Source organism: Crassostrea angulata, chromosome 6 (assembly GCF_025612915.1).
Source record: "Crassostrea angulata isolate pt1a10 chromosome 6, ASM2561291v2, whole genome shotgun sequence".
Classification (NCBI taxonomy): Eukaryota; Metazoa; Mollusca; class Bivalvia; order Ostreida; family Ostreidae; genus Magallana; species Magallana angulata.
In genome coordinates, this window is record NC_069116.1 from 39334059 (window position 1) to 39353690 (window position 19632).

At 33.6% G+C, this 19632-nt stretch overlaps 1 protein-coding gene across 1 annotated transcript in view; it reads left to right on the forward strand.

Annotated features, from left to right (window-relative positions):
* The window catches only part of LOC128187489 (uncharacterized), an 81372-nt gene extending 61992 nt beyond the window's left edge, over nt 1-19380 (forward strand). The window contains exons 29-34 of the mRNA XM_052857921.1: nt 4024-4221; nt 4589-4765; nt 14063-14296; nt 15631-15819; nt 16325-16501; nt 17919-19380. Of these exons, the coding sequence (XP_052713881.1) occupies nt 4024-4221; nt 4589-4765; nt 14063-14296; nt 15631-15819; nt 16325-16501; nt 17919-18220 (1277 nt within the window). The 3' untranslated portion in view covers nt 18221-19380. The remainder of the gene's footprint in view (nt 1-4023; nt 4222-4588; nt 4766-14062; nt 14297-15630; nt 15820-16324; nt 16502-17918) is intronic.
* The last annotated feature ends 252 nt before the right edge of the window (nt 19381-19632 follow it).

Consider the following 19632-nt stretch of genomic DNA (forward strand, 5'->3'; position numbering starts at 1 on the left):
TTGTTACTTGCACTCATATGAATGTTAACATTTAATAGATTTTAAGAGGTTTCCGGTGATTTCCGCAAATTTCGAATATTCCTGACCCTTGATTTTCGGGAGGAGTCTTTACAAAAAAGGCCTATAAACACTATAAAACCTAATAAAATAAAATATGTCGAGGGAAAATGACGTTACAATTACTTAAGATACGTACATACATACATATTTTATCATAGGATGAGCTTTTCCCAACGGTCACACCGTAAAACATAATAAAGGCACAGGGAAGGCAAATCAGTTCGCTGTAGACTTGAGTTCATAATAATAGTGTTCGTTATCCGTCTTTTACAGTAATAGTATCACACCATGTTTCATTTGTTCAGATACTTTCTCATTCTTTCAACAGAGGTCGTGCTAAACAATTTTTTGGTTTGGTTTCCGGTTTTTTTTTAGTTCGGGTCTATTAAAAATAAATATTCATTATCTAAACTTCAAAAAAAAAATATTTCTTCAATTTTTAGTAGCAAAACTTCAACGCAATGACTGACTAAAAATTCAAATTTGAATTTAATTTGAAAACTTTATGTAAAGAATGACTTCACTACTGATTACTACAGAGGATTATTAGAAGATCTTAATGTAATTTTTTATTATAAAGTTTGTCGTTTGGTAGTTTATGAATAAGAGTGTACGAGGGTTGTTCGGAAATTTTTGAGACAAATCGATTATTTTCTTTTCTAAGTGACGAATTTTGGTGAAAATTGGCATAGACACTGAAAAAACAAAAACAAATAATAAAACAAAGTAATATTAAAAGAATATTAAATATTTTGTTTACGACAGTAGATAAACAAGTCAGTGGTCGGGGTACCCGGCGCAGCCATGAACTCGGAGATTAAACAACTTAAACATCTACTTTATAAGTGTCCGTAAAATTACAGTTAATGATAAAAGAAATCAAATTAAATATATTCATTTTACTATTCTTTGCGACTAACTGTTGATTAAGTTTCACTGATGTTCGAGTTGAAATACGGATATGGTACACATATATTTACCAAACAATAAAAATCTGACAACGACTTTACATTGAATTTTGACGTGAAGGCGGCGCAACGAAAACCATTAAACTGGTGGAAATCTCAGAAGAAGACCTTTTAAAGCCACGCAATTGCGTAAAAAACTATACGATGACAACACAAGGTACAGAACTTCAGTTCATCATATTTTTTTTCACTGATTATTTAACTAAAATTAGGCCAAAGGGATTAATTAACAACTTTTGACACACTAACTGTTGTCAACAGTTCTAAAATATGTAAAAAAAAAAAAAAAAAAAAAAAAAAAAAATGACTGTAGGATTCATTTACAGTAATTAGACTTTCGGGGAGAAATAACTCGATTTTTTCTCCAAAAAAAAAAGAATGAGAGAAAATGTAAATGATGACATCTTGAAATTAAAACAAAAGATGAGAAATAAAGAATAATTCTTATTTCAGTTCGTGTGTAAGGTGTTTAAAACACGGGAGCAATAAGAAGCGTTAAAATGACGTTGCAAAAAGTTTGCGGTTGCGCCGGGTTACAGGACGAAGGCACGTTGGTCAGTTTACTAGGAATGATCTATTCATGCCATGAACAAGAAACTTTTCACATTGATAAACTCTATCCTGATTTACATTTTGGTAAAATTTCAAGAGTTTATCTTTTTTACTAAAAGAATAAGAGAAAATGTCTCAATGATTTCCGAACAACCCTCGTATGTGGCCAATATTTCCATTCATGTCTTTCTTTTAAATATGTATTTACAGGAGATTTAATGAATCCAACATGTTGGCAAAATAAGTTTATTTATGAGATGAAACAAGTAAAATTAACAAAATAAGAATAGTTTTACTAGTATTCATTACATGACAACAGGTAAATATTGGTGATAATTATGTCCATGCATTTTCGAGATGCAGATAATGCACACTATATGTGCTATTTTCTGTAACCATGCATAATTGACATCTGGCTTTCCTCATTTAATTTATTGCTAGTAAATCAAGGAAATTCTGACCCTAAACTTTTCTAAAGAAAAAAAAAATAATTATTGAAAACATTTTCTATTAATGTCGGCAATATTTGTTAATTGAACTAGTGCTTCTCCTTAATACAGAGATAAATCACGTGACATATTCATTAAGAATGAGTGAAAAATAAAAAATAAAAACCCATCGGTACATTATATCCAGCCAAGTGTTTACAAGTTTATGTTTGTTTTAGTATTTTTACACTTATGAATCTTCCAATTTCGACGCCCAATTTATTAGATACAATTCAATCATCCAGTATCAGCACGTTTTGTTGACTTCTGCAAATTCCAGTTAGACCCCAGGTGAGGGTTTTAAAATAGAAATGCATTGCATTAGGGCTTTGTAAACCTTTTAAAAACTTCTCTCAGGAGTAATCTTATTGCAGTTCTATGGTCTGTTAAACCCAATTTCCGCGTAAATTAAGCTACATATCTGCCGAATTCCTAATACATCTTTGATTTAAGTTCAAAATCTGACTCTTGAAACGTAATGGCCACAAGGAGAAATGGAATTATCCATCAGAAGCACATATAGTCGAACTTTTAAGAAACATTTCTTCAACCTGTTCATGGTTGCTTCATACAATAAATGGCAATGTTGAAAAATCACAAATCTTAATCAAAATCTAGGATTTCTACATGTTTCAAACACATTGATTTTATTTAATTTGAACATTACAAATAAACTGAACAATTGATTAATGAAAAACATCTGCTTTATATGTGAATGAACGCTTCTTTTATTTCATTTTGGGATGGGGTTGGGTTGAAATATTTATTTTCAGAACTGTTGATGGAGGAGGTAACAGGAACAAAAGTACTTCGTTATTGATTAAAATGCCATGAAATACGAGGGTTGTCCCAAAATAGCGTAGACAAGTGGCGTTATTCAGTTAATCGAAGACAAAGGAAGATGACATTTGTGCCACAAAGGGTTCAAGAAATTTGCATTCAAATAATGTTTTAAAATCGAATATTGTTTGAGATTAAATTAGTGAAATGAAAGCATGTTAGATCAGAAATTCTACATGCGGCGCAATGTCAAAAACAAAAAGTTAAAATCAACATAATGAATTGAAATTTGGGCGGAAAAGTACTTTTCGAATGAAAAAATTCAAATAAAACATACACCGATATTTGATAATAATTCTATTATTTACTCAGAAAATGTTTTGGCTATAACAGAACTTTTAAATATTTTATAGCTCGTTTTGTGACAAGTTGAAAAGTTAAGTGGTAATAAAATGACGTTTTCAGCGTTTAAGGCGGCGCAGCAGTAACTGATACAATTTTGTAAAGACCATGAAATAAATCCTAAGCGGCTTTGGAAGTAAATGAAATTAACAAAATCGATGAGAAATGCGTTTTGTGAATAAGAAGTTAAACAAAATTGAAAATATTTGAACAAGTATGATGACAATAAGTGGAAAAAAGAAACCCCGAACGATATCAATGGACGTCAAAATGTTGAACGACACATTTTGGTAAGACGGACGTTAGACAACAAGTAATACAGGGCAAGTTTGGAGCCGACAGATCGTTTGTACTTAGAAAATATTTAAAAACAAAACAAAACTAGAAATATATATTGAATGTGCACGCAGAGTACATGTTCAAAGATAATATTTTTTCTAAGACATTTTCGGAAATAAAACGTAAATGTTATCGTGAACGATGTGGAGGGTTTAGCAACAACGTAAAACTGGAAATTTTTGACGTCGCACATTGCGCCGCCTGACAAAACTTGTTGCTACTAATTATTCATTTTCTCGAGAAATAAATAAAGTACAGATTTGGACTTTTCAGCATTGTTTGCCAAAGGGTCATTGAAGAAAACATAGAAGTCTAATGAAATTCCAGTAAACAGATTATAAATTATGTGTCCTGTCTACATTATTTTGGGACAACCCTCGTATCATTTAAATTTATGTATTGACAAAATTTATCTTCAATTTGTCTACTTGCAGAAATTTTATGTCCAGCATTTCAGAATTTTGAAAATGGCGTCGCAACACATGTCATTACACCAATTGCAGAAACGTCTGGTGTTCCTTTACACAGTATTGTTTATTTTACATGCATTGGGGGATTTCGATTATCCTCTGACGTGATTCTTACCTGTCTATTCAACGGAAGTTGGTCGGAATCTCCCCCTATCTGTTTAGGTGCGCATTGAACGAAGTTTTATACACTTTTTACCCTTTTTTGGATAGTACTTTTTCTCATAGAAGATGAAATAGTTCGCGTAACAAAAAATGAAAGTGTGCATTTAGAATATCATTAATTCAAATAAATAAATAGTTAATTCTAAACTTTGAAATTAAATCAATTGAGCATTTGATATTGTTGATTTGAAAAATCTGATATATACTTATGTAAACATGTACAACTAAATGCACATATCAATATGGTCTCCATTTTTTGGTTGCTCTTTCAATAGTTTCTTTCGAATTTTAAAAACAGTATATTTTCAGAAACATCAGAAATGCTTTTCAAAGTATCATAGCATTAAAAATAATGTCTTTTAACCAGAAATCTTTTGCACAAATGAGACCGATCCTGTAAATGGAAGAATTGAAGAAATGAACAACAGTGTGAATGGAAGCTTACTCTACAGTTGTGATGATGGCTTCGAAGCTACATCTGGAAATCTGAGTCGTGAATGTACGCTGAATGGTACCTGGAGTGGAGAACCGCCAGTTTGTGCGGGTATTTGTTAACAGTAAATCAACTTTTATTCGCGTGCGAAGTTTGTAAGGTCCGTGGTGGGTTTTTCCCCGTTGTTAATATATCCCACATAGTTACAATATATAATAGCAGCAAACATGTTCTATTATCATGGACAAGTTGCTGTCCTTTAAAAAAGGACTACAATACGTGGACCATTTGCATGTGTTTCCAACGAAAACGTGAAAGCCTTAAGATTATCAGAGATTCCACCGACTCTAGCCCTCTACTTTTAACCACTAAAGGACTATATATGGTTTGAGCCTAAAATGGCCCCCTTAAATGAACATTGTCATTTTACTGTAAATCTTTGTTTTATTTGTACAAATATACAAATAAGTTTTTTCATAATTTTCAATTTGATTTTAGTGCCCACAATTTAAAAATATAACATCATAAAATTAACCTTTTCCCGCCATTTTCGCATTTTTGGCATAAAAGGGCTTGTTTTGAAGCAGTTTTTCTTTAAGGAAACATCGAGCGACTGCTTGAACAAACAAAATATTTTCACCAAAGATGTATCTCCCCAGTACTTATAAGTAACAAAAAGTTCGTTCTTGTTCAAAGAGTCGCTCTATATTTCCCATTCGAGAAAAGATAAGAAAAATGTAAATTTTTGACTGATTTTGATTGAATTATAAAAATACCGTCACTTCTGACGTCATATACTGCCAGTGAGTGCATATAAGTCGAATAAATAGGTGAAAAACATATTTTATGTCAACTCTTTTATAAAATAACACAAGAAATTAATGTACCTGAATCACTTTAAAAATAGCGAATTATGGGGGCCAAATTTGAAAGATATCATTTATAGTTCTTTGTACGCTGTTTTACGTATACATGTAAGTATAGCCCTGACTTTTTATCTCAGAATTTTAAGGCTTCATACTTCTCAAATAATTATGATCTATCTATGAATGAAATTTGCATGTATAGCATCAGGCATATGGTGAATTCTACTATTTACGCACACATTACGATTCGCACTACTTTGTTAACTATGCAGTGACAGCTTTGTGTAAATTTAAAAAAAAAATCATATTTTGATGCATTTTTCTTGAGATTTAAACTTTTATACAGTGACATAATTATTCAATCATACTTAAATGCTTAAAGAAATTTAATCGGGAAGTTCTCAAGCCTCGCCTACTATAAAAGTAAAGTTAAGCTACATGTGTATTCGGAAAACAACAAAACATTGCAAATTATGTTATTTGATGCATGTTGTAGTTTCGGCATAACATTAACTTATTTCATAATATGATAGTTCATATCACATGCCAATCATTTAAAAAAAAAAAGAATACCTTGTTAAGGTCTTCCGTCTCCAACGGAAGACCTTCTTGTTATTGCTTTGTTTCTTTTTCACTATTATTAAGGTCTTCCGTTGGAAACGGAAGACCTTATTGTTTTTGCTTTGTTTCTTTTCCTCTATTATTATTATTGTTAATTTTTTTTTCTGTCACGTTTTCTCAAAAACGCTTCAGCCGATTTTCGTGAAACTTTCAGATCTTTTTAATGACAAAATTTGTAAGAAAATTACACGAGATTTTTTTGGTCGTCACTTCCGCTACCGAGATATTAAAGATTTTATGTTTTTGCTTGTTCACGATTTTTCTCAAAAAGTATTCAAGATAGGACTTTCAAATTTTCAGAGAAGGTAGAGAGTGAACGGCCGCAGTGCCCTTTGCATATCCGAACGTCCGCCGTCACTTCCGGTCGTCACCGGAAGGAAATGAAAAACCTTAATTTTTAAATTTTTTGGATTTGAATTTTTTTTATTTTTTCATTCGATAGAAACGCTCTGAAAACTTCTGAATATGAAATTCGTTTTAAAATCGATCCATGCATTCTTGAGATTTTGGACTCCAAAATTCTGAAGCGAGGGTCTGCGTAGCTCAGTCGTTAGAGTGGTGGACTTGTGGCCAGGCGACCCGGGTTCAGTCCCTGAGTGTCGAATCTTTTTTCTTTCTTATTTGTGTTTTGATTAATGGTTTTATCTTTAAAATGATGGATTTGAATGTGTTCCGTTTTATTTTTGTCATAAATAAAAAAAAATAGCGGCTTTTTTCAGTACAAATATAGAGCTCTTTTCTGTCAGCAGCTACCTAAATTCCAACGCTCGTCGCATCGCCGACATCAAAGACATGCCGCCGAAGTGCCCCTACAGTTCGACCGCATTAGAGTTCGCTGGGTCGCTTTGCCGGCATCAAAGAAATGCCGCCATCTCAATGACTGTATGCACACAATATTTAGCAATGCACCCACGTTATTCTACTCGGCTTAAAAAGGAGGACTGCTTAGTATTTAATCCCATATATAGATACACACATGCATGTATACATGCGATTATTGACCTAGGTTTCTTATATATTGATTTCCTGAACATTATAAAACACTATGTAATCTCTCTCTCTCTCTCTCTCTCTCTCTCTCTCTCAAGTACAAATGTTTTAGCATTTGAATAAGAACTAGTACAGGTAACATGGAGTAAAGTGGATAGAAGCTAAATGAACATTGTCGTTCAAAAATTATACATATTTTATATCAAGTTACGGGATAATGTCTATGGATTCAAATAATTTGAAATGCATTGTTTAATGATTGTCTTCTTACTGATTGAAAATCAACGTTAAAAAGTCATTTTTATTACAGATGGTGTACTTTTTCCTTTTTTTGTGCATGTCTATATACTGATACAAATCTGTTGCCTGTCGGGATTAAGAAAAACCTCCGAAGTTTATACACGTAACTATACAAACGAACGGGTGACTGCGACAAGGTTTAAAAACTGACCACCCGTTTATGAGTGTTTGAGCCTAAGAATAAATAGATGTAAAAAAAAAATTAATAGTTACATCTTTCAAACAACGCTTCTTTATTGTTCTAACATATGTATTTTATTTAGAAATTGTGTAATATGTGATATTTAGAATTTAATATTCTACGTTTAATATAGAAGTCACTGACCGACCCCCCCCCTCCCAATTCATAAAATCATTTTGTTTTTCTGGCCCGATTTTACTTGATCTTTGATCTTGGGCCTTTAATTTCAACTAATTACCATTCTAGATTACTGTACTAATCACCGGACCAATTCGTTCATTAATAACAGAGTTATCAAGTTTTGGGCATTTGAGTTTCAATTGTCGTGTTTGACATGTACTTTAAAAAAATTCTAACTCCCAAGCCCTTCACTTAACCCTAATGAAAATTCGTGAAAATGAACCTCGGACCCCATTCTTATTGTCTGTGAAATATGCAGCGGATTGAACTATTAAAACGAAATTCCTGAGATTAAACAGCGCTTATTGCCTATACGTGGAAATTACACAGTACACCCACCGACCCCCCCCCCCCCCCTTCCTATTCACAAAATCATTTAGTTTTTCTGGCCTGATTTTACTGGATTTGGCATCTTGAACCTTTATTTTCAACCTAGTTCAAGTCTAGATTACTGTACTAATGACCAGACCTTTTCGTTCATTTTTAAAAGAGATATGAATTTTTGGGCATTCGAGTTTCGATTGGCGTGCTTGACATGTACTGTAGAAAAAAATTCTAACTCCCGACCCCCTTACTCAATCCTAATAATATTTTGTGTAAATGTACCTCGGACCCCATTCGTATTGTCTACCAAATATGCAGCGGATTGAACGATTAAGAAGAAATTCCTGAGATCAAACGTCGAGTATAGCCTGTACGGGGACTTAAAATCTACACAGTACAAGGGATGAAAGCAGCCGCGTAATATTTCTGTTCCATGTATATTTCTTGTTTTCCGTTTAGTCTGTATCTACGATAGCGTGTGAACTACTTATGAATGTTAGAACTGTGGAAATTACCGTCATCAAATTTTTACCGAATAAATTTACGTGGTACTGATTTCGTTATTTCTACATTTATAAAGATTTTATCAATCCTGCTGAAAAAAAAAACAGTCAAACATTATATAAATAGTGCCTGTTTGGGAGGGTAACAGTTGAAATTGACACCCCGAGAAAACCATTGTCAACCGACGCGAAGCGTGAATTCTACAGCGAACCGTACGCGCATAATGTTCGCGCATGTAAATTTTTTTAATGTTACCCGTTGCTAAGTGCGTTGCTAACGCTGAGGGTAATAAATAATATTCTTAACTGCGTCTTAACCAATCAGATTTCAGTATTTAACATGAAAGTATAACAAAATAGTAAACGACACGAACAAATATTCTCAACACTGAAATACATGGGTAGAATGTATCAGTCATTGTTTAAGGACTTCCCCTAATTGTTGTTAATCGAATCCGAGATCCACACCTCAAAATTCTATTTTCGATTTATTTAAGACGAAAATCAAGCTCGGGTCTTTTCACCCCCCTCCAGACACAAACACGCATCAATATTTCAAATGACCTGGCACTGTTACCAAACCTGAATAGTCAGACATCTTACACGATGTTTTTCATCTCATACAAAAACTCAGCTCCTCTCCTGGGCGGAAAAGCCCCAAATTCAAGGACAAATAAGGGAATTATTTCGGGACAGTCAGGTTTTGAGACAAATGCAAAGGATGTGTGTTCTAATCTCGCCGGAGCCAAGATTTGTTCTTTCTCTCTAAATCTTTCTCTCCTTTTAATTAGTTAGAACTGTTAATTTTCTAACTAAAATATTCAACATAAAAGGGTTGTTGGACTGTAGTGCAAGTTGAAAAACACTCTTCAATTAAGATTTAGACAAATACAATCTTTTATTATTAGGGTCTTCCGTCTTCAGCGGAAGACCCTTCTATTCTTCTTGTTATTAGGGTCTTCCGTTTACAAAGGCAGACCCTCTTTTTTTCCTTTTTATTACAGGTCATTAGACCTGTTATTAGGTCAAAAGACCTCTTATTTAATATGAAATAAAATGGGGCTGGTCCTTTAAATAAGGGATCAAACGGGTTGTATAAGCCTTCATCCATTGCTCTTTTAGATCACATTTCCTGATATGTTTCGTTGATGAAGATAAAAGGCAAGGTCATTCCCTCCTCTAAAAATCGGACGGAATACCTCCTCGTTGCTCGCAACGAGATCGTGTCTAGTTTTTATTCTTTCTTTTTTCTGTCACGTTTTCTCAAAAATGCTGTAGCCGATTTTCATGAAATTTTCAGATCTTATTCATGACAACATTTGTAAGAAAATTACACGAGATGTTTTGGTCGTCACTTCCGGTACCGAGATATAAAAGATTTTACGTTTTTGCTTGTTCACGACTTTTCTCAAAAAGTATTTAAGATAGAACCTTCAAATTTTCAGAGATGGTAGAGAGTGAACGGCCGCAGTGCCCTTCGCACATCCGAACGTCGTCCGTCACTTCCAGTTGTCACCGGAAGGAAATGAAAAACCTTAATTTTTAAATTTTTTAAACTTGAATTTTATTTATGTTTTTATTCGATAAAGACGTCTAAAACACTTCAGAATATAAAATTCGTTTTAAAATCGATCAAAGCATTGCTGAGATTTTGAGCTCAAAAGTTCTGAAGCGAGAGTCCGCGTAGCTCAGTCGTTAGAGTGTTGGACTTGTGCCCAGGCGACCCGGGTTCCGTCCCCGAGTGCCGATTATTTTTTCTTCCCTAAGTTTGTTTTCTTTAACGATTTTATCTTTAAAATGGTGGTTTTTATTGTTTTCCGTTTTATTTTTGTCATAAATTTAAAAAAATAGCGGCCTTTTTAGTACAAATATAGTTCTCGTTTCTGTCAGCAGTTTGCTTAATTCAGACGCTCGTCGCATCGCCGGCATCAAAGACATGCCGCCGAAGCGCCCCTGCAGTACGACCGCATTAGAGTTCACTGGGTCGCTTTGCTGGCATCAAAGAAATGCCGCAATCTCCATGATTGTATGCACACAACATTTAGCAATACACCTACGATATTCTACATGGCTTTAAAAGGAGGACAGATTAGTATTTATTCACATAACTATATAGATACACGCATGCATGTAAACATGCGTTTATTGACATATGTTGCTTATATATTGATTTCCTGAACACTATAAAACACTATGAAATCTCTCTCTCTCTCTCTCTCTCTCTCTCTCTCTCTCTGACAACCGGGTGACTGCGATACGGTGTGAAAACTGACCACCCTTGTATCTGTGTTTGGGCCTATGTATTAACAGATGTAAACACTGAGCGTTGATATACACTGTTGAAACAAAGAGTCTGATTATTCACTTTTGATTTATAAAAATCATTACGGCAGGGTGGATTGGGATTATTATCATTTACAATCAGTCTTATAAAGTTTAGATTTATTTACAAAAGTCTATAAACATGTACATGTTCGCCCAAAAGTGGGATTAGTGATTAAGCAGCGGGGTCAATAATTCTCTCTCTCTCTCTCTCTCTCTCTCTCTCTCTCTCTCTCTCTCTCTCAAGTACAAATGTTTTAACACTTGAATAAGAACTAGTACAGGCAACATGCAGTAAATTGGATGGAAGCTAAATGTACATTGGCGTCCAAAAATTATACATATTTTATTTCAAGTTACGGGATAATGGCTATGGATTCAAATAATTTGAAATTCATTGTTTAATGATTGTCTTCTTCCTGAGTGGAGGTCAGCGCTAAAAAATCATTTTTATTAAAAATGTTTTACTTTTTCTTTTTTTGTGCATGTATATATACTGATACAAATCTGTTGCCTGTCTGGGATTAAGAAAAACTTCCAATGTTTATACACGTAACTATACAAACAAACGGGTGACTGCGACAAGGTTTGAAAACTGACCACCCGTTTATTAGTGTTTGAGCCTAAGAATAAATAGTTACATCTTTAAACAACGCTTATACACTGTTCTAACATATGTATTTTATTTAGAAATTGTGAAATATGTGATATTTAGAATTTAATATTCTACGTTTAATATAGAAGTCACCGACCGACCCCCCCCCCTCCCAATTCATAAAATCATTTACTAGTAGTTTTTCTGTCCCGATTTTACTTGATCTTTGATCTTGGGCCTTTAATTTTAACTAATTACCATTCTAGATTACTGTACTAATTACCAGACTAATTCGTTCATTAATAACAGAGTTATGAAGTTTTTGGCATTTGAGTTTCAATTGTCGTGTTTGACATGTACAATAAAAAAAAATTCTAACTTCCAAGCCCTTCTCTCAATTCTAATGAAAATTCGTGAAAATAAACCTCGGACCCCATTCTTATTGTCTGTGAAATATGCAGCGGATTGATTCCTGAGATTAAACGGCGCTTATTGCCTATACGTGCAAATGAACAACTAAGACGAAATTCCTGAGATTAAACGGCGCTTATTGCCTATACGTGCAAATTAAATTTACACCCACCGACCCCCCCCCCTCCTTCCTATTCACAAAATCATTTAGTTTTTCTGGCCTGATTTTACTGGATCTTTCATCTTGAACCTTTATTTTCAACTTAGTTCAAGTCTAGATTACTGTACTAATGACCAGACCTATTCGTTCATTTTTAAGAGAGATATGAATTTTTGGGCATTCGAGTTTTGATTGGCGTGCTTGACATGTACTGTAGAAAAAAATTCTAACTCCCGAGCCCCTTACTCAATCCTAATGACATTTTGTGTGAATGTACCTCGGACCCCATTCTTATTGTCTGACAAATATATGCAGCGGATTGAACAATTAAGAAGAAATTCCTGAGATCAAACGTCGAGTATAGCCTGTACGGGAACTTAAAATTTACACAGTTCAAGGGATGTAAGCAGCCGCGTAATATTTCTGTTGCATGTATATTTCTTGTTAAATCAAGCTCGGGTCTTTTCACCCCCCTCCAGACACAAACACGCATCAATATTTCAAATGACCTGGCACTGTTACCAAACCTGAATAGTCAGACATCTTACACGTTGTTTTTCATCTCATACAAAAACTCAGCTTCTCTCCCGGGCGGAAACGCTTCAAATTCAAAGACAAATTCGGGAATTATTTGCGTCAGCCATGTTTTGAGACACCTGCAAAGGCTGTGTGTTCTAATTTCGCCGGAGCCAAGATTTGTTCTTTCTCTCTATTTCTTTCTCTCCTTTTTATTTAATTTTCTAACTAAAATATTCAACATAAAAGGGTTGTTGGACTGTAGTACAAGTTGAAAAACACTCTTCAATTAAGATTTAGACAAAAACAGTCTTTTATTATTAGGGTCTTCCGTCTTCAGCGGAAGACCCTCTATTCTAATTGTTATTAGGGTCTTCCGTTTACAAAGGTAGACCCTCTTTTTTTCTTCGGTTTCATTCTATTTCAGGTCATTAGACCTGTAATTAGGTCAATAGACCTCTTATTTAATATGAAATAAAATTGGGCTGGTCCTTGAAATTAGGGATCCAACGGGGTGTATAATCCTTCATCCATCGCTCTTTTAGATCACATCTGCATTTCCTGATATGTTTCGTTGATGAAAATAAAAGGCAATGTCATTTCCTCTTCTAAAAAACAGACGGAAGACCTCCTCGTTGCTCGCAACGAGATCGTGTCTAGTTTCTTTACTGTTTACCGACAACTTTACAATTACAACGCCTTTGAACTTATGTGTGCATATGGCACGAAATCCCGATCCCGATTCAGATAAACGTGTGCTAACCTGGTTCCCCGAGCTACTTACATGTATTACGCACAGGAACCAGGCTAGCTCATGCACAGGCTTAATTTTCCTCATAGAATCCGGTTAAACCTCGCTAATATATTTTCTGCGTGGACCTCAGGGTCCACGCAATAACGCGAAAATGGGCGCAAAAAAGTTTGTTTACAGTTTTGTTAGGCCTCATTTTATATTGATAAATTTGATTGTAGTTATTTTAATTGCTTGATTTATGGTATTTTGTTGAAAAGCAAAAGAATGATTGATCTAATATGCAAAGTGCTAAAAGACGATAACTGTATATTTAAATAGATAAAATGTATTTCAGAAAAGTAAACAAATATTTGATTATGATAGTCTATACTTTGAACAAATTTAAATTTAGAATAACATGTATCAGTCATTTATTGCATGAATTGGATTAGTTTTATGTGTACGTAAGACCCAATGAAAACATTTTTTGTTTATTTATAGTAAATCGCATTGCGACGATTTTCGTTTTTACAGAAATTCTGTCGCATATTATAAGTTCCAATTTTTTGATCTGCACCATCCTTTCCAAATTTAATATAGTTTTTACAGTTTGCAGCGAAAAAATCCTATTTAAATAAATTTTTTGCATTAAAATCATTCACTTATCATGGTTATATTTGAGATGTTTTATCTAATGTTACAACAGTGATTACCTGTCCAGCATTGACTTTACCTGACAATGTTGGAATTGCTGTTTACCCACCACGCTCCGATGGAAGTGAACCTTTCTCCACCAACGGAACCGGAACTCAACAAACCTACTACACTGGGAGTGAAGCTATCTACTCCTGTGTTCCGGGTTTCAATCATTCTGGGGGCGATTTGACCCGCACCTGTCTAAGTAATGGTTCATGGAGTGGAGATCCTGCCATGTGTAATGGTAAATTCTTTAAAAACAAAAATGAAAAAAACCCAACCACCCCCCACCCCCCAAAAAAATCCTGACTCTAAAACGTGTCAATCAATTGGTTATTGGACATTAAACAAGGTTCAATGATACCCCGCCCCACCCTTCCCCCTCATTGATTACAATCGTTTTATAACGTACATTCTTGTACATGTACATAATTAAGGAATTACTGATGTGAGTTGATTTTATGGATTATTATTTAGTTTAAAATCAATGATATGTAATTTCAAATGGCAAATATTTTCTAAGCTGTATTAGAATTACGTATGTTTTTTTCTAACACCGGTTAGAATTTTGGGGGTTATTCGACAAGAATAAGACCCTATAGGAATCTTGTTCTGTAAAATTTATAGATAGAATTAATTTCATCGAACTAAGTATCAGTAATCGAATTTTTTCTGGATATTTAAGGATCCGAGCAATATTGAACTCATGTCTCGTTGAACCAGACGCTCGGCTGTCTTCCTAAATTTCCGACAAGCAGAGAGACTCTGCATGTCGGATATATATGGAGACAGTCGAGCGTCTGATTGAGAGAGACGATATTGAACTCTGGCGTAGGAATTATTCATATGCCAGAGTTTAAGGTAGTCTAGTAGTCCGAATGCATACGACTACAAAATTATCTGAATTGTTCGCACCATTTAAAATCTTACTATTTCCAAGGTATTAATAAAAAAAAATTCTTGAAAAACAATACTTCTGAATATATTACATCAAACTTATCGATTATTTTAAGTATTAATTCTTGTCAGGATTTGTGCATAGGTCCAAATACTGTTTCACTTACAGTTAGCCAAAGAAACTGTGAAAATTGATATTAATTCGAACCAAGCAACTTTCAGGATTTGAATGCCCATTGGTCAACAAGGTTGAAGGAAGTGGTATTCAGCTCATTCTTGACTAGTACATGTACACACACAATATCCACAATCATTAAACAGACATTTTTTTTAAAATTTGAAATATATCATGTTAAATACTCTCATATGAAGGGACAATATATTTCTAAAACATGTACTAGTAATTGTCTCTGATGATGACATCACTGCTGTGTTGTTATATTGTTCGTTTGCTTAAAACATGAAGAAAGGAAAGAAATACATTCAATCCAGGTACATGAGATTACCCTGGTCATAAATTTAATACTAAAGTGGTATAATTGTTTGAACCATATGCCTAATACATTCACGAATACTAGATCCTCTAGTAGAGCTACTTTTAGAAAAGGCGAAGAAAATGCGAGAGAATAGTCAAAGCCTGTCAAACAAACCGAATAACTCATTCACCATTTGACTTTGCAGAAATCCTTTGTGAGCCGCTGACAGCAATGTCTATCTTTGTCTTGTCAACACGAATTACGAACTCCACGGGGATTTCAGTAAACACTACTGCCACATTTTCCTGTAACCAGGGATTTCAGATAAATGGCTCTAGTTCCCTTCTTTGTCAGATAGATGGAACATGGAACGGGACACAGCCAACTTGTCTGGGTACGCTTCAATTAGCCTTATTGTATATAATTAATATCGTGGAAGATATCGAGTACGCTATCCTTTTTGACATGTCTTTTATTAATTAACCATTTTAATTGTCAATGAGTCATAAAAATATTGGACCCACTGACAATTAGAAATTTTTAATTAGTAAGATATTTTTACCTTAATAGGTATCTGCAATTTGACTTTGATTACTGAAAACTGTATCTAAGGTATCACAAATATGCTAGAAAGGACAATACATTTTCATATGTTGGAAATTGAGGAAGAATATTATCATAAGGAGTTCAGTTTTAAGAATTAATAGTCATGAATAAAGTAGAAAAATGCGGATTAAATTATGAAACGAATACATTGTATGATAAATGTAAACAGAGAAATAAAGTTTAACGAGTTTTTCTTTGTTATACATGTATATGCATATTTATATATGCGTGGGTTATTTTATGTTATACATGCATATTTTCTTTGTTATATAAACTTGCATCGTTTATTGTAGAGGAAGTCTGTCAGGATCCTAACACACCCCTAAATAGTACCCTGTTAAGTATAAATAGGTATCTGAATGGAGGTGCTCATTTTGCATGCAACGCCGGATTTCAGCACACGAACGGAAGTTTACAGCGGGAGTGCTTATCGTCAGGAGACTGGAGCGGAGTCGCACCTGTTTGCACATGTAAGTTATTCAAGCTAGATAAAAATCATTTTAGAAGAAATATTGCTGTTTGCGATTACTAATTTTATCAAATTGACTGCATGTGCATTTGCCATAATCTCCACTTTTTTTTATTGTTGCAGACTGTTTCTTTTTTATTGTAGAAGATTGTTTCTTTTTTTATTGAAAAAAAGAATTGAATTTTTAATAATATTCTTTTTGAAATGATAAGTTCTGTAGTATGTATCATAAATAATATGGAACAACGCACTTTTATTTATTATTTACACTTTTGTCTTTCAAAAAAAAAATTAATAATAATAATAAAATAAAGGGAACCATATATAAATTGACATTAAAGGTGTTTATACGCGTTTTGTTTTTAAAAATTAAAAATCCTTTATTTCGGTGGACAAATGAAAAATTTCATTTTCTATTAATTTTGCGTAAAAGAAGTAAACTGAATGGTTTTTGGCTGAGGGTCTTTAGCTCTCGGTCGGAAGAAATTCAGATGGACGACATGGAATCTACAGTGCCGTACATGTACGTGTTAAAAAGTTGTAATTTACGGTGCACAAAAACTAGTTTAGAACTTAATATCAACCTTAATGAATTTTGTTAAATTTTTTAATTACAAAAAATTTCTCGGGCATTTTACCACAGATATCGTTACTTTACTTTCCTCTGACATTCTTTATAAGACCAGCCTTTAAAGTGAAGTGATAAATTTTCTTTACATACAAAAAGGTGACCTTCGATCTGCAAGTGAATTTGACATACTTCATTGTCCGAGGTCGGTTAAGAGAAAGTCTGGGAAAAATAAAGCAATGGCATCAGTAGTATATTGGCTAAAGAATTATATAATACTTATTTTTTTTACTGAATTCGTTTGGAAATAAGGTTAATAAGTCTAAAACTAGTGCAATTTTTTTTTTATGTTCAATACTTATTTTTGTTATGGTCTTAATAAGCTCTCATGTTAAGCAAACCGATTAAAATCAACAAAAAACGTGATAAAATTCCCCAATTCCGTAAATATATTAAAATAACATTTTGTTTCCCAACAATTAAAGGTTATAGAAAAATAATTCAAGTTCGTTCGTAAATTCGTGGCAAAGTCGCATTTAGCATTTAAACAACACACTTTATTGTGACTGGAATGGCTCAATGATTAGAGCACCTGACGTTAGATAACCTAATAAAGCTAGGCTTTTTAGGTTGTAGGTTCGACACAACCAAACCTTAATGAAAGTAATATTTTTTATAACTTGTTAAAATATTCAAAACTGATCTTAGTTAGAAATTGTGCTTCTGCATAATTGTATTATAACATTATCAAATTGATTTCATTTGAAAAAAATAATAAATCTGAAATTGTATTTTACGACTAAACCAAATGGGCATGTGCTCTATTCACCCATCTCTTTATTTTTAACAGTTAAACGCGATTGCATGTGCCCTTGTGGCATGGTCCACGTACCTAAATACACAGATATAAACGACGAAAAACTTGCCAAGGAAATAGAGCAAATGCAGAAAGAACTGACAGTTTTAAAGAACCAAACCTCTGCGGCTTTAAGAAAGAAGATCTCCGTGAAGGATTTCCGACCTTCCGCCAATGCTTCTGGTGTTGTTTGGGTTGTGGTACTCATGGTTATTGCTGGCTGTATCATTGTTCCAGACTTGATAAGAGCTCTCCGCCACTTATTGTCTTGTTGCAGGCTTGGAAGTAAGACTTGAAATAGTCCGGGAATCAGCCGATCAAAATGAAACCGAAATGCAGTGATTTTGGAGCTGTTTATTATAATCAATGGGATAGTTGTTCGTTTTGCGTAAACGCAGACAAAGTCTGAGTAGTTGCCTGTGTGTGGTATTCGGTGGACGGATCGAAATTTTTATCTAAAAAAGTGTTTTGACATATATTTTATGCCCTACGCTTGTTGAAAGCCTTCGACTGCAATGAAATGATGAATGAAGGGGTAAGAAATGCAGATTTTAGTTTAGAACTAGTAGGATACATGTACTGTATAGAAATGAGTTGCATAATTGAAGCAAATAAAAGTCAAACATTTTCCAATTTTCACTGTGACGAGGACAGAGTTTGGGGCAAAATTTCTAGTCGTGAATTATAAAGGACTGTCCCGAGAGTGGTGAAGGTGTCATTCCAAAAATTATTAAGCGATCCGAATTAATAAATTTTAGCAAAAGCGCTTGTTAGTAATCATACTGAGGGACTAGCTAGTTGTAATTAATTGTTTCTCAACCATTTGTCTTACATAGACTATGTACAAACCCATTCAAAAAAATGTATGTTTTATCATGAATTTGAATGAATGCAATTTGTGAAATTTGGAACTACATGTACCTTGTTCTTACACAAAGTGTTCTCATCTGATCATATTCTACATGTTGATAAACTTTTTAGTGTATACTGAAGCTATTGCTTTTTGTTGACAGAGTTTTGTGTGTGTATATATTCATCTTTTGTATTTTATTTGATATTTATTGTTAGATATGTAGACTTCAAATATTCACTTCGTATTTTTTGAGAAAAATTTTGGAGCTTACTTTAAAAAATGTCTCGCCTTTTCATTTTATTCAATGCGACATATGAAATTAATTAAAGATATACATTGTGAGAATTAAAAGCACAAGACCTTGCTATAAGGAACCTTTTGTAAAACTCAGTGAACAATAAACAAGGCTGTTCGAAGTCGGGAAGTAAAAATTTGACAATTTCCGAATTTCATTGTTCATTTTCATTTGATAATACACTTTGGATTATCATGAACTATTTTAGTCGTAGTTAATTGCAACATGTTTTCCAACAGTCGCATCAAATACTTAAAAATGATATTATCCATATTTTGCAGAAATTGTGTACCTATATAGAAATAAAATTAACCAAATCTAAAAATCTTGCATTGCTCATTAAATCATATGCCATTTATTCCTTAAAAAATGGATAAACAATGTTGCGTTTTTCGAAACAGGACTACAGACGACAATACCACTGTAAGTAACTATATACTACCAACTCCAACTACTTACTCAAAATCAATATACCAACAAAAAATAACGCTTACAGAGTTTTATTTAACTTTATCTCGTATTGAAATTATACATAATATTTTACCAAAATAGGCTGAGAA